We start from the raw sequence: 15,840 nt of genomic DNA on the forward strand, positions 1-15,840 counted from the left end.
TATTTCAACCATTTTTAACTGTATAGCTCAGTGGCATTAAAGTTCAGATCATTCGTATTGCCGTGTGACCATCCCCACCATCCATCCCCTGAATGTTTCCATCTTCCCAAACTGAAATCTGGCCCGATTAGACATTTGCTCCCCAGCCCGCTCCCCAGTCCCTGGCACCCACCGTCCTACTTTCTGTCTCTCTGAGTTTGCCTACTGCAGGCATCTCATAGAATGGAATCATACACTATGTATCCTTTTATATCTTGGCTTCTTTCACTCAGGATGTTCTCAAGATTCATCAGTGTTGAAACATATATCAGAATTTTATTCCTTTTTTGAGACTCGGTGCTGAGTGCGGAGCCCGACTCGGGGCTCAATCCCACGACCCTGAGATCATGATCTGAGCCGAAACCAAGAATTGGCCACTTCACTGACTGAGCCACCCAGGCGCCTCCAAAATAAAATCTTCTTTTAAAAAAAAAAAAAAGAATTTTATTCCCTTTTAAGGTTGAATGACATTCCATTGTATGTCTCTATCACATTTTGTTTATCCATCCATCAGTTAATGGGCACTTGGGTGGCTTCCACCTTTCAGCTGCCGTGAACACTGGTGTAGGAGTGTCTGTTCCAGCCCCTGCCTGCATGCAGTTCCTTTGAGTGGACACCCATAAGTGAAATTGCTTCAAATACCTTTTTGACATCTACTGATGTCATGTTTTACTGCAATAGTGCCCTTTTCTCATTCTTCGAAGAGTCCTTCTGTAGACGATAAATCATATGGGCATAGTTCAATACAGTGAAGCTACAGATATTATTTCTACTCTCTGGGTGAAAGGAGGAAGTTCAGAGAGGTCAGGTGACCTGCTCAAGGCCACACGGCGAAGTGGGCAGAATTCAGCCAGTTAAACTAAAAGTGCTATTTCTTCTGCCCTCTACTCTCACCCACGACACAATGTCACATTTTCTGACTGTATATTTGTGTGTGTGCGTGCGTGCGTGTGTGTTTATTAAATCCCTCTCCTCTATTAGATCAGGAGCCCCATGGGAGTCCAAACCAGGCCAGTCTCATTCATGACCATCCTGCAAGGTGTATTCGTTTCTTAACCTGCTTTTGGATTATATTAACTAATATTTTTATTTTCAAAACGTGGATCAATACTTATCAGTGATAATGATCTGCAGTTTTCTTTGTGGTGTGTGTGTAGGGGGTTGTTATCTTTGTCAACTGTGGAAACCAGTTTCATTCATTCGGTCAGCCTGAACTCTTGGAATGAACCCACAGAGAGTCTGTGTGCTGCTAATGTTCTCCTGCGAGGAGAAGGTTCTTCTGGTTTCATAAAACCCATTTGGAGGTTTTTCTTTATTTTATTTAATAAACTAGAACTACCTGTTTCTGAAAGGCCTGAGGCTGTTGCAGGGCTGGCTGGCTGATGTCTCTCCCCATTTTCTTCTCTGCTCAGCTGTTCTCTTTCTTCTGGGGTCAACTTTGGCAATGTCAATTTCCCTCCTCTCCTAGCTGTCCCACGGTGGGAGTGTGCCTTAAAACCCTGCTACCCACGGCCCACTGGGGTACCGAGGGCCCCTCCCACCAAAGCCAGGAAGTCTGGAACAAAGCCAGGAGAGGCCCCGCCCCGAGCCTGTGGCTCTCCCCTGGCTCAGGGCCACAGACCCAGAAAGCACCTCACCTCCAGTTACTGCTGATGGAGCATGAGGAGCCCCGCCCTGAAGGCCCCCCGGTGCTTCTCCCTGCTGGGCTGTCCTCCCCGCAACCCCTCTTCTCCTTCTCTGCCGCCCTTGCCTCTGGCTCTCCCCACTAGGGCAGACATAGAGGAAGAGATGCTCAACCTCATTAGTCAAGGGGAAATGCAAGAGAAAAGCAGAAGACAGTCTCTCTCTCTCTCTCTCACACACACACACACTAGAATGATTACACTAAAAGGACTGGTCGTACCAAGTGTCGGTGAGGACAGGGGAAGTGTAAACTGGGACAGCCACTATGGATACTATGGATAACTATTGGGCAGTTTCTGCTTTTTTCTTTTCTTCTCTTTCTTTCCTTTTTTTAAGGAGCTAGAAGTTTATTGAGTACACCCCAAGGGAGCAGAGAGGAGAGGCTATCTGCTGTTGGGCAGTTTCTTATGAACTTGAACTTCACCTACCCTAGCAAGCGATTCCACTTCTAGCTTACACCAAAAAGGAATGACTGCATATGTCCACACAAAGACCTTGTCCGTAGCAGCTGGAAACAGCCCAAATGCCCACCAACAAAATGAACAGATCCACAAACCTGTCCAATATCCACACTGATGCAGGCCGGGTGGGTCTGAGGACCCAGAGGGGCTTCCAGAGGACCAGCCACAAGGGTCCTTGGCTTCATGCAGGAAAGAAATCAACTGCGAGCCAAGAGAAAGTGAGAGTAGAGTTTATCGAAGACCTACGAGAGTGTAGATACAGGCAGCGTCCAGGAGACTCAGGAAGGAAAAGGGAATGAGTTCATCTGGGGTTTTTATTGAGGACGACGGTCTGGTGCGTGTCCCCTCAGTAACCCAGGAACAAACATGAGTATGTAGATGTCCTCCTATGCCCTGGAGCCAGGGGTCTTGAGGAGCCAGTGGGCTTGGAAAATGTTCTGGACGACCCTGTCCGGTCACCCCTTAGGTGGTATCTGTTGACTGGAAGACTCCAAAAAATCATTAAATCCTTGACCTTCACAAGGAGGACATAGACTATCTGTTCTAGGAGGCATGTGTAAGGCGGGGGCGTAGCTCCTAGCAAGAACAGAAACAGAAAAAGGAGCGAAAAAAAGCCGTTCTTCATGGGGTCTTTAGTTTCCTTGTCTCAATACTATGGAATACCACTCAGTAACAGAAAGGAATGTACGTGCTATTATGTGTATGAATGTCACAGGTCATATGCTTCCATTTATGTGAACTTCCATGCAAAACCAATCTGTGGTGATAGAGGTCACAATCGTGTTTACGTGTGTGGAAAGTTCGAGTCGTGTACTTAAAAGGCTCATAGAAAGAATTTATGTCAGCTTTTCATGCTATAAGATTCACTTGAAGTACCATCACCCACCAGTGTTATTATGTAGTTATTTTTATTAATGTAGTTGTATTTTAAAATTCTCACGATGATTTGTAAAACTTGTACGGTAATTGCGTGTGTGTGCGTTTATTGACTTCTGACCGAATCGCACTGGGCTCCAAAAATGCGGTCTGACAGCAGGTCTTCAGACTTACTTGCTTCTTGCTTCATGGCTTTCGATGCCACTCACAGACGTGGGGGGCCCGGGGGGCCGCCGGCCCGTCAGAGCGCCGGGAGTCATGGGCTTGTTCACGTTTCCTGCAACTGCACAGAACTGTTCTTTTTTTTGACCTAAATACCTTCTAGGGAAGCCCATAGAAACCTCCCTCTCTGATGCTAGATTTGTCCATTTCTCTTTGGAGTTCTGTCAATTTTTGCTTTATGTGTTTTGAAACTGTTTTAACATTATTCCAAAATGTTCTTGTTTTGTCCCGAAGCTCATTTTGTCCGATGGCTCTACCGGCCCTCTCGGTTAGCAGGTGCCGAAGTGTATCTTTTTTCTCATTCTTTCACGTGTAATCTTGCGCAGTCATGTTTTAGGTGTGTCCCTAGTAAACAGCATATGGCTGGACATTGTGGTTTTGATACGCTATGACAATCTCTGACCGTGTCCCTGTCTGCAGTCCCCTCAGAGGTGGTATCTGTTGTTTGTGGTGGGTCTGGCTCAGTCCCTTGTGGGAGTCACAGGCTCAGCTCCCCAAACCTGTTGGGGTTGTACAATGTAAGCAACAATCATCTCGGGGAAAAAAGCCCATCCAAATGGCAGCGATGAAGAGTTTCACATTGGAAAACATTTCTGGACCGCTTGCCGGGCAAGGGCAGGGTTCTCTCCAGTGAAGGCCGTGTTGCGGGCCTCCTGTGTCCACACCGGGCCCCCATGTGTTCTGATGAGAGGCTTTTGAAAATTAAGAATGTGTTTTCAAAGCTTCACATCCACTAGAGTGGCCATAAGGAAGCAATAGCAACAAAAGCCGGCCCGTCAGAGTGCCCGTTTATTGACTTCTGACCGAATTGCGCTGGGCTCCAAGAATGCACTCTGACAGCAGGTCTTCAGACTTACTTTATGGCTACAAAACATCACAGAGTCATGGGCTGTTCCCGCGCACAAGAAACGTATACAGAAATGTTCACGGTAGCATTCTTCGTAAGAGCCAAAAGGTGGAAACGCTGTGCCTGACGAGTGCCTAAGTCATTACTGATGGGCTACAAAATGAATGAACCTTGCAAACACGCTGAGTGAAAGGACCCAGACAAAAAGGCACATATTGAGCAATTCCATTTATACCAGATGTCTATAACAGGTCAATCCACAGAGGCAGAGCGGAGATGAGTGGGTGTCAGGGGCTGGGGGGAAGAGGGAATGAGGAGTGACTGCTAATGGGTCCAGGGTTTCTTTTCGGATGATGACAATGGTCTGGAATGAGACAGTGGTGATGGTTGCACAACCCTGTGAATATACTAAAAACCACCGAAATGGGCGCCTGGGTGGCTCAGTCGTTAGGCGACTGCCTTCGGCTCAGGTCATGATCCTGGAGTCCCGGGATCGAGTCCCACATTGGGCTCCCTGCTCAGCAGGGAGTCTGCTTCTCCCTCTGACCCTCTTCCCTCTCATGCTCTCTGTCTCTCATTCTCTCTCTCGCAAATAAATAAAATCTTAAAAAAAAAAAAAAAAACCCACCGAATTGTACCCTTTAAAAGGGTGAACGGTATGGGATGTGACTTCCATCTCAATTTAAAACTGTATTTTCAAAATGATGTTTGGATCCCAAGTCAGCCTGTTGAGGCTTCAGTTACAAACAACAAAGTAGCAGCAACAGGTGGGGAGGGCAGTCTAAAGCCCCAGGGCGAACCCCACCTTGACTACTTCGTACCTGCAGGAACTTGAAGGTCATTCAACTTCTCTAAACTCACTTTCCAAGACAGTAAGCCCTTAATTAATAACTGTTAGCTCTTGCCAGTATGATTCATGTTTCCTCATCTCTAAGGCAAAGTATGAAGGGCACCTTACTATGTGCAGATGCTTGCTAGGCTGCTCACAACCACCACCACCACGCCGCCCCCCACCCCCGGAGCAAGAGAGGCAAGTGAGGTACAGAGAACTTACAGAATACCCCCAAACTAGTCAGTGGCAAAAATCAACACCGATTTTTTAAAATGTGGTTAGGGCGCGCCTGGGTGAATCCGTCGGTTGAGCATCCAACTTTTGATTTCTGCCCAGGTCATGATCTCAGGGTCCTGAGATCGAGCTCCATGTTGGGGCTCCATGCTGGGCGTGAAGCCTGCTTGAGATTCCCTCTCTCCCTTTCCCTCTGTTCCTCCTCCCCCCACCCCACTGCTCTCTCTCTCTCTCTCTCTCTCTCTCGCTCTTAAAAAAATGTGGTTGGGGCGCCTGGGTGGCTCAGTCGTTAAGCGTCTGCCTTTGGCTCAGGTCGTGATCCCGGGGTCCTGGGATCAAGCCCCGCATCAGGCTCCCTGTTCGGCGGGAAGCCTGTTTCTCCCTCTTCTACTCCCCGTGCTTGTGTTCTCTCTCTTGCTGTGTCTGTCAAATAAAATACAATCTTTTTTTAAAAAATGTGGTTGAATACAGAGAACATCAAATTTACCATCTTAACAATTTGTAAGCGTACAGCTCTGTGGCATTAAGAACATTCCTATTTTGCGGCGCCTGGGTGGCTCAGTTGGTTAAGCGACTGCCTTCGGCTCAGGTCATGATCCTGGAGTCCCTGGATCGAGTCCCGCATCGGGCTCCCTGCTCGACGGGGAGTCTGCTTCTCCCTCTGACCCTCCCCACTCTCATGTGCTCTCTCTCATTCTCTCTCTCTCAAATAAATAAATAAAATCTTAAAAAAAAAAAAAAAGAACATTCCTATTTTGTGCAGCCAACCCCTCCGTCCTTCCGCAGAACCTTCCCATCGTCCCAAACTGAAACTCTGCCCCCATTAGACACGGACGCCCCCTCCGTCTCCCCCCCAGCCCCCTCCCCCGGGTCCCACTTCCTGTGTCTCTGCATCTGACTGCTCTGGGCACCTCGTAGAGGTTGGACTCCTACAGTGTCTGTCCTTTCGTGTCTGGCTTCCCTCACTCAGCGGAATGTCTTCCAGGTTCAACCGTGTTGTAGCAGGTGCCTGAATGTCCCTCCTTTTGAAGACCGAAGAACATTGCGTTGCGTGGATAGACCACATTTAGCTTTTCCATTCATCCCTCGATGGGCCCTTGGGGCTGCTTCTACCTTTTAGCTATTGGGAACCATGCTGCTATGAACATGGGTGTGCAAATCTCTCTTCAACCCCCTGCTTTCACTTCTTTTGGGGATACACTCAGAAGTGGCACTGCTGGCTCATATAATTTGCTCAGGCAACCTCTATTTTAAGCCAGGCGAGGCAACCAAGAAGGAAATGACATTCTCGTTCACCCCCATTAGACCAGCAGACAGTAAATCGTCTGACAGCACCAAGCGCTGGTGAGGACAGGGAACAATGGGAACTCTGGTGGGCAGTCATTTCAGCAACCTCTTTGGCGACGGATTTGGCAACTTCTAGTCAAGGGCAGCCGTGCACGGCAGACACTCTCGTGAAGGGCTCACACGTAAGAAGAGAGGCGTGGATGCGGCACCCAAGAAGGAATTACGTCAACGGACACCCCAGGAGACCCAGGGAAAAACTCGCACCGATCCAGTCCTGCAGGCTGTGGGAGAAGGGTCTGGACCCTGTGTTGCATTTATAGAATAAGAGCACGTGGGGGGATAAGGGACACCTGAGCCTGGGTGGGGGTAACCTCTGGGGCAGGAAGGCAGGGATGGGGCTCATGTCAGGTTTCATGTCTTTCAAAGGAAGAGACCTGAGCCGGCTGAGAGGGTAGCAGCCCACACACCCTGGCAGAGGCCCCAGTGGAAGTCAGGCGGGGCCGAGAAAGAAGAGACAGAAGTAAAACCAGAAGTCAGCGATTCTGAAGAGAAACAGAGGGCAAAGATCAAAGCGAAGGGCAGGAAATGGAAGAAAAGACTAGAAAAACATGACCATGGTTGGAAGGACCTGCTAGGCTACCCTGGCCCAGGCTGCAAACAGCAAGCAGCATGGTCAGCTGAAAGGCAGCAGGGGCTCAAGGGGCACCTAGGAGGAAGACTGCTTGTCTTAGAAACGGGCCCAGGGATTGCTAAAAGGACCCGGGACCCAAGCCTCCATTTGGAAAGGGAAGAGGTGCTCTCCAATCACACTGGAGGACATAAACCACCTGGTTTATGCTCATCCAAAGATTTCAACTCACGGAGATTTCCAGATGTCAGAGGGAAGTGCTTTACCTGTTGGAAATGCCTCTGTCCTCCCAGGCTACAATGAAGCTTTTTTTTTTTTTTTAAGATTTTATTCATTTATTTGGCAGAGAGAGAGCACACAAGCAGGGGGAACAGCAGAGGGAGAGGGAGAAGCAGGCTTCCCGCTGAGCAGGGAGCCTGATGCGGGGCTTGATCCCAGGACCCTGGGATCATGACCTGAGCTGAAGGCAGATGCTTAACTGCTGAGCCACCCAGGCGCCCCTACAGTGCAACTTCTTACACACAGTTTTGGCATTTTCTCTCCTCAATTCAACGTGATCACAGAGAGCACCAGCTAATTACAGTTTGCTAAACTGTCATGTTGACAATATCAGCTGAAGGGTTTTATTTCTAAATGTAAATTTTAACTATTTTTATAATTACTGTTTTAAATAATTTTTAAAAGATTTTATTTATTTGAGAGAGTGAGAGAGAGCACGAGAGGGGAGAGAGTCAGATGGAGAAGCAGACTCCCTGCTGAGCAGGGAGCCCCATGTGGGACTCCATCCCGGGACCCTGGGATCATGACCTGAGCCAAAGGCAGACACGTAACCAACTGAGCCACCCAGGCTCCCTGTTTTCAATAATTTTTTAAAGGAATCCCTACACCCAACGTGGGGCTCGAACTGACGACCCTGATTGAGATCAAGAGTTGCCCGCTCTACCAATGGAGCCAGACAGGCGCCCCTATTTTTAATAATTTTATAATGAAAATTTTATAGTGAAAAGATCTGAAGCAGCTATAGGGATGTTAAGATTTGACAAAGCTATCTGATGAATAGACAAGCATAATCTAGGGACCTGAAAAAATGTCTTAAGAGCAGAAACCCAAAAGCTATGTAGAAAAAGAGAGACATAGAGACATACAGGACCATGTAAATCTTCAACCATGTTACTTTAAAATATCCACAAAGTCAAAACACAAATGATAGATTAAAAAAAATACTTATCATCTGTATGCCAGATGAATGGTTAATCTTTATAATATAAAACAGAGTTCCTACAAATTAAGAAGGAAAAAGACAGGTCAAGAATGAGGAAGAACATGGGGCGCCTGGGTGGCTCAGTCGTTAAGCGTCTGCCTTCGGCTCAGGTCATGATCCCGGGGTCCTGGGATCGAGCCCCGCATCGGGCTCCCCGCTCGGCGGGAAGCCCGCTTCTCCCTCTTCCACTCCCCCTGCTCATGTGTGTGCGCGCTCTCTCTCTCTCTCAAATAAATAAAATTTAAAAAAAAGAATGAGGAAGAACAAATGCATGAGCACCACACACAGTGTCTGTTCACACAAAGTGGAAAAGCGTGTAACACCTTTCTGGTGCGTGGAGCGCACACGCAGCTTCCAGCAGCACTGCGTGCAGCCGGTGAAAGCTGGGAAGGAATCAGCGCCCGGATGAGGAGGGGGTGAAGGAGCCCAGATCAGCCCCCCGCCAAGGACAGAAGATGCAAGTGCACAGAGTTGCGTGTCCCGTGACAGGGCCACCAGAATCCTGACAGGCCTCTCAGGTGGCTCGTTGTCCGCCCCCACACCCCCCCACCACCCCAGCCCAACGAGCCAGTGTCACCTCAACAATCAGCAAAACCAACCCAACTGTTTTCACTGGGGGCACATCCCCAGGCTGTGGTTATGGGAAAGCAAGGAAGAGAGGCTGAGACATCAGGGAGAGGTAGAGCCACGCAGTGGGCAGGACTTTGGGCAGGGGGGTGGGATGCCGGGTTTCTGCTGCAACTGTCAGCCAAGTGGGACTTCTGGAGTTTTCGTTTCTGTGAAATGAGGGGGTTGGGGCAGATGGTTTCGGAGAGCCCTCCCAGCTTTGGGACCTCTAGACCGTTTAGGCCAAAAGCAGGGAGAGGGCCCCTCTGGTAACCACTGGCCTCTCAGCCTTGCAGCGGTAAGATGGAGAAACAGAGCAGACACAGCCACCAGCCTTCTTCCTCTCCTGGCTCAAACACTGCCGGGCTGAGGCACTCTGCGATGCCGGCCCCAGAACCTGGGGCTCACCACGGCTGGAGGGGATGCAGGAAGCCGCATGGGGGCAGCGAGAAGAGAAGGTTCCAGGCCTCTGGCTTTAGAGGAGTTAGATGATTTAGCGAATAGACAGGACACCCAGTTAAATCTGAATTTAAGATAAACAGTGCAACAATTTCTTAGAATAAGCACGTCTCATGTGATATTTGGGACACGCTGGGCCTAAAACATCATTTGTAGTGCTACATTTTATCTGACAACCTTGGATGGGAGACAGGCAGGACAGAGGGGGTTGGGCTTCTGGAGGTCTCCGCTCTGCCCCGTGTCTCCCCGGGTCCCGGCGTGGTAAAGGGCCGCCTGCGGTCCCCCACCCCCACAGTGGTGTGCCTAGTTCTCCATGAAACTGTCCTGAGTCACCCGAATGTGAGCACGCCACCTGTTTCCTGTGCAGGAGTGGCATAAAAACCAGAAGGTTCTCAGGCTTATTTATTAAGCATTGATAAAAATGAAATGAAATCAAATGAGAAGTTATTGCTCAAAGGTGTGGAATGAACAAGGCCGTGCAGACCCCAGCCATTCTCCATGAGGCAAACAGCTACTAAGAGAAAAACAGCAAAAGTGGGGGGAGGAACCACTCAGATACTAGGTGAAGAACCCACCCCATATAAGACCCTGGTCCCCTCTGCCCCCACCCTCCCATCCTCATCCCTACCTGAGCCACCCAAGGACGCACATCCTCCCCTCCCTCCCGCTGACCTCTCTGAGGTAAGGGTGGCCTCCCTAGAGACACCCATAGCCTTTTTCCTCTTCTAAGGCATATAGAGCCTTCAAGACACTGTCATGGAACAAAGCTGTTTCCCCAAGCAAACGCCACCCTGCTCTTCACCCACTGGTATGCCCTGCCTCCGGGCCCCCAACGCTGAGCCAGGCCACACCATTTGCCCGGGCCTTGTGGGAGGGTTAGAGGTTGGCTGCCCACTGCCCCAGCAGAGGCAAGGCTCACTGGCCCTCAGCTGCGGGCTTCTTCAGGTGATGGCTTGGTTCATGGTTCAGACCCACCACCCACTTGAGAGGTGCCCGGGTGGGACAGAACGTCCAGCACAGGTACCCAGTTTCAAAAGCATCTCAACAGTCATAGCAATGGTCCACATGCCAACCTGCAGGCTCCAGGGAGAGGGGCCTTGGGGGACACTGAGCAGGCACACGTGGGCAGCCCATCCTGAGATGTCATTTGGCAGAGACAGTGCCCTCTTTTTTTTTTTTTTAAAGATTTTATTTATTTATTTGAGAGAGAGAATGAGAGACAGAGAGCATGAGAGGGAGGAGGGTCAGAGGGAGAAGCAGACTCCCTGCTGAGCAGGGAGCCCGATGCGGGACTCGATCCAGGGACTCCAGGATCATGACCTGAGCCGAAGGCAGTCGCTCAACCAACTGAGCCACCCAGGCGCCCGACAGTGCCCTCTTTAACTCTGCCTTCACCTTTGTCTTTCGAGAACAGATGCCCTTCTGGGGTGCCTGGGTGGCTCAGTCGGTTAAATGCGGAGCATGTTCCATGACAGTGTCTTGAAGTAAGTAAGTCTCTTTGAAAGTAAGTTGCAGACAGCATAACATTTCACCTCTAAATCTTGACGCCCATAACTTCGAGGGAAGGGACAGTCTTCCATGTAATCCTCGTATCGTCTCACATCCGGGAAGTTTAACACCAATGACAGCTGCAGGGGGGTGGGGGTGGTCAGTGGCTGCAAGCAGCTTCTTTCCACATTTTGGTTTTCTTTATTTAAGTTTTGTTTTCTTTATTTAAGTAATCTCTACACTCCACATGGGACTCGAACTCACAACCCAGAGATCAAGAGTCGCATGCTCTTCTGACTGAGCCAGCCGGGCGCCCCGTTTCTTCTTCTTTTTTTAAGTTTTTTCTTTCCACACTTTAACGTACCTTCCCCTCAGGAGGAGGGCTTCGGCAAGTGTTTAAATTTGTCAGAAACAAGAATGCAAAGTGGAACTGGAGCACATCACAGGCTTTGGACCAGAAGGGGCCCGTGAGCCACTGGAAGAGATGCCACTGCACGAGCTGATGGTCACACAGCTCGAGGCCCACACAGCCCAAGCAGGAGAGCATGCCCGGAGCCAAGGAGACTCCCGAGGAGGCAGTGCCGTGCCATAGCGCCTGTGGGCGCAGGGCCTGGCCCACGGCAGCTGCGATGTGGGCGCCCAGCGCAACCTCAAACCCACAGGGGTGCAGCAGGGCGAGGCCGTAACTGCCCAGGGAGAGATACTTGATGGCAAGGAACAACCTCCCGACCCGTCTAGGGAGAGGCGCCAGGCCACCAGCCATGCAAAGATGGGCAAGGTGAGCCACTGGTCAAGCAACTGCGTCGCAATCCACAGCCACCGAACCAGGCCATAGACCAGGGCCATGCCAGCAAAGACATCCTTCAGGTAGCGAGCCCTCTGCGCCTCCATGGGGCGTCCTGGGGCCCTAGCATTTCTCTGTAGCCAGTACACCCCCAGGAGGACGTAGGCCAAGTTAATGAGTTGAAGGGCATGGCCAGGAAGGCGGGGAGGCTGGCTATGCGGGCTTCGGCACGGTGTTCATAGCCCACTTGGACGAAGATGCCATTGAACACCCCGTGTAGACAGTGGCCATGCAGAAGCAGCTGGCCACAGCCCCATGGAAGAGGGCCTGCCTGGACTCGGGCTTCACATGGAGCCCCGGGTAGGACTCGGGGCGGCCTCCACTGTCAGTTCAGAATTCAGATAAACCGTTTTTGTAAAACGCGCCTCGGCCTCCCGGCTGAGCCAGCTTCTTCAGCAGGAAGAAGTCCCCATGATTCCCGATGCAGATGGCACAACCTTGCCCCAGAGTGGTGGACGCAGGCCAGAGAGAGGTAGCGGTCCTGCCGACTGGCTGGCAGGAGTGGAAGAGCGTTCTGCCTTTTTCTTCTGTGGTTATGAAAAGAGTGTGGTTAGAAAGAAAACCATCCAAAAGAGAGCCTCCATCTTCCCAACTCTCTGCCTTAGGATCCACCAACAGTTTTCATCAGAAGAAAACAGAAATAAAAGTAAAGCAATACCCACAGTGTGTTCACCTTCTTACTCGTGGCTTCTGGAAGCCTCTAGAATGTTTCGTTGCCCTAGTTCCCTTAGCACCACTGCATTTAGAGACTTAGACCTTTCTAAGGTCTCTTGTTACAATTCGGAATGGGCTTTCCCACCTCAGCGGTATCATAAATGTTGACATTTCCAGTCAGCCCGAAGCCCTTTAAACCAAATATCCAGAGAACCAATATCTAGAGACTGTTAGCTGTGGTGAGTTCTGGAATCCAAGGCAAGGGATGGGACAGTGCTAGAGGAGAAGGAGGGGAGGGGGGGAGGAAAAGAGGAAGGGGAGGAGGAGGAGGGAAGGGGGCAGGAGAAGGAGGGGAAGGTGGGGGAGAGGACAAGGGGAGGAGGACAAGCCTCCCCCCTCTGCTTCTCAGGTGCTAGCCCTCCTGCCCTCCCCTGAAGTGCCACACTGTCCCAAGTTGCCTTCTTTCCATTTCCTGCAGTCACAGAAGCAGACCATGGGAAAACCATGTGCACTTATCACTGACTGTCAAGTGCTTTGGAGCCAGCTGTGGTGTGAGTTGGCCTAGTAGCCGAGAAAGGTATTTCCATCGTAGAGAGAAAAGGTTTGGTGCTCTGAAAATGAAAATGACTCAAAAGCCAAGAGGGCAGCAGGTGGGGTTGACAGGGACTGTCTGTGTTCAAACTCCGGCTCCCCCCACCTTCTAGTTGTATGATCTCAGCCCTTAACCGGTCTGGGCCTCAGTTTGCATACCCGTCCCATGAGATGCTGCCAGGGCCTCCCAGCGGAGGAGTCATCGCGAGGATTAAGTCAGCTCTTATACATAAGGACCACCGCACAGTGTTTACTTCTGAGGCATTGCAATGCCCATACCCCCTCCGGCAATTTAGGCCTGGAAAGGGCAGGGTGGGGTGTGACTCTCTGCTCTCCTTCTTGCTCAGTGAGTCCCTGCTCAATTCCAGTTCAATTCAATTCAAGCACCAAGCCAGCACCTCTACTCTTCTTCCTCATGCTTCCACTGGCACATGACCATTTCACTTCTCACCTGGGCCCTGGGCATCCACCTACACTCTCTGCGGAGGGAGCTGCTGAGCCTCCCACTGAGCTTTCTTGTTCCCACCCTGCCTTGGGGGCCCGTCGTTAAGTGAACTAAAGCCCTCACCCCGACTCTGCATCTCCTCATTGACTATAAGCCTCCTTCTCAGCTCGTGGCTGTGTGACGTGCCTCCCCCAAGCCCTTCTCTAACGAGCTTCCAGGTCCAGGTCGGCGGGGGTGGGGGGAACTGCCCCCCCCCGCCCTGGGGTTCCTATTTCCAGGCAGGCCGCTGCTAACGTGGTCTGCACACAACAGCCCCCAGCACCTTCCTCAAGTACCGCTGGGCTGGATGGTGCCAGTCCCCAGTTAACACTGGGCTGGCTCTCCACGCCATGCATGATCACGTCCCAATCTCCAGGCCACCAAAGTGCCATCCCCATGGAGCCCTGAAAGCTCCCTAGGCCCAGTCTGTCCTTCAGCTAGAATGAGATCCTGCTGTCCTCATTCCCTCCTGCCTCAGGTCTGCTAATACTTTCAACTTGGCCTCCCCATTCAGCTCCTGACTCCAGCTGGGACACCTCACGCACCTCTCTGGGGCCTGGCTCTGTGGCATGAATTGCCAGGCCTTTGGGACCTCCTGTCTGCCCGCAAGCATGGATGAGAGCCGGGGACAGGAGTCAAATACTGTCAACTTGATAGAGAAGGAGGTCCGGGAAGGGCGTGGAAAATGACTCCTCTCTCTGGCTGCTGGGCAGAGTCCATCTGAGCCCTTGTGCAAGCTGAAAGTGACATGTCATCAAACCACCTTCCTGAATCCACCAAGAACACCAGGCTCGGTACTTTATGGCCAAGCTCCTCCGCACACCTGAACTGTCATGACCCTTGCTACACGACACAGATTCCCCCAGCACCTGGCACACGAAGGCCAGAGGCTCAACAGCATTGGCCTGCAGTTCTGGGGTCTTTTGGGGGAAGTCCTGCAAAGCATGACAATATCCTGGCTAAGGTGTTCACACATGTTCCTTAGACTCTCCTGCTTCCTGGGGCTATATGCATTTAAGCAAGAGGCACTGTCAGCAATCACAGTGGTGGCTTCTTTCCTGTAGCATTTATGACAACTGCTTGTTGTGTCCCTGACTATCCTGACCACCCTTGCTGCCTTTCTGCACATGAGGGGACGCCAGCCTCAGGGCTGTAACATGGGACACCCCCAGCAGGTGAGGCCAATCTGGGCCACCTGGATACCCGAGAAGCCTGGAGCAACTCCAGTGATTCCTGAACTCTAGGGAGAGAATTGCTGAATTCAGGCAAGGCCCTTGGAAACCAGTAGCTCATCTTCCTTATTTTACAGGGGAGGGACGTGGGACCATAGACATGAGGTGAATGCCCAAGGTCATTTAGGGCAGTTGGTGGCACAGTCATTTACAGGGTAAATGTCCTTTGGCTGTCACAGCTCTCTTTGGCCTTTCTCAAAGAAACGCTTCCAAATGCATAAGAACAGAGAGTTACAACATAAATTTAATATGTTTAAAGATGGTATGGAAATAGTTTCGGAAATGTGTGATTCGGTAATATATGTGCTACTTTACTAGTAAATGAAATTACAGAATCTACGGGCAGATTGTAGCTACAATAATTTCAAAGTCGTTATTCTGCCTGCTGCTAAGTCTTGTATTTGAGTTAATTTCAGGATAACTACAACAAAAGCTAAGTGATCTGAAATGATCTGTAACTTCCACTGGTGACAAAGTCACCAAGCTAACACTCCTCTGTGCTCTGTAGCCTACATTCGTAATTGCAGGAAAGGCCAAATTTCGACTATCAGTTGGTGAAAATAAAGATAAAACAAAGCTGAGAGAAAGTGGGATAACCATCTGTTGTGGCTCCAAGCTCCCAGGCACCTGCGCAGGACCCCTGCGCTACAGCCTGAGTCTGACAGTGCAGATGACGGGGCAGTGCCTGGGCGGCCTCCTGCAAGGTTTGGCACATGGAGTTGATGCCAGTACCCACCTCTCAAGGTTGCAGCGAGATCTTACAGTATTGGCGCGAAAAGGCCAGTGATCACCATCCGGGTACTTCCCTCTCTATATTTGCTGGGGGAAATTCAAATCTCGGAGAAGGGCGGACCCGAAAAGCGGCCCTGCGCCTGCGCGTAGGGGCGGGGCGCGGGTCTCTGGGAAGCAGGCGGGGCGGGGTGACGCGAGGTGACGCGGGGCGACGCGGAGCTCTCCCGCGCCCTCCCGCTCGGCTCGGGTACCGCCGGCTTGGCTGCCCGCCCTGCGGCCGGCGGGGCGAGGGACGGGAAGCGGTCCCGGGCGCAGGGCCCGGCTCCTTTAGTTGGAGCGCCGGCGGTGGGGCCGGCTCCCGAGGGCGGGGCCGGCGAGCC

At 51.2% G+C, this 15,840-nt stretch overlaps 1 protein-coding gene across 1 annotated transcript; it reads right to left on the bottom strand.

The window, feature by feature from the left end:
* Positions 1 to 10,883: 10,883 nt before the first annotated feature.
* Positions 10,884 to 13,215, bottom strand: TMEM187 (transmembrane protein 187). Its single transcript, XM_021683207.1, is given in 6 exon segments — positions 10,884 to 11,063; positions 11,288 to 11,646; positions 11,649 to 11,882; positions 11,885 to 11,977; positions 11,980 to 12,089; positions 13,172 to 13,215. Coding segments are annotated over 6 exon segments (1,020 nt in total).
* Between the last annotated feature and the right edge of the window lie 2,625 nt (positions 13,216 to 15,840).

The sequence above is a fragment of the Neomonachus schauinslandi genome, chromosome X (genome assembly GCF_002201575.2).
Source record: "Neomonachus schauinslandi chromosome X, ASM220157v2, whole genome shotgun sequence".
NCBI classification, from domain to species: domain Eukaryota; kingdom Metazoa; phylum Chordata; class Mammalia; order Carnivora; family Phocidae; genus Neomonachus; species Neomonachus schauinslandi.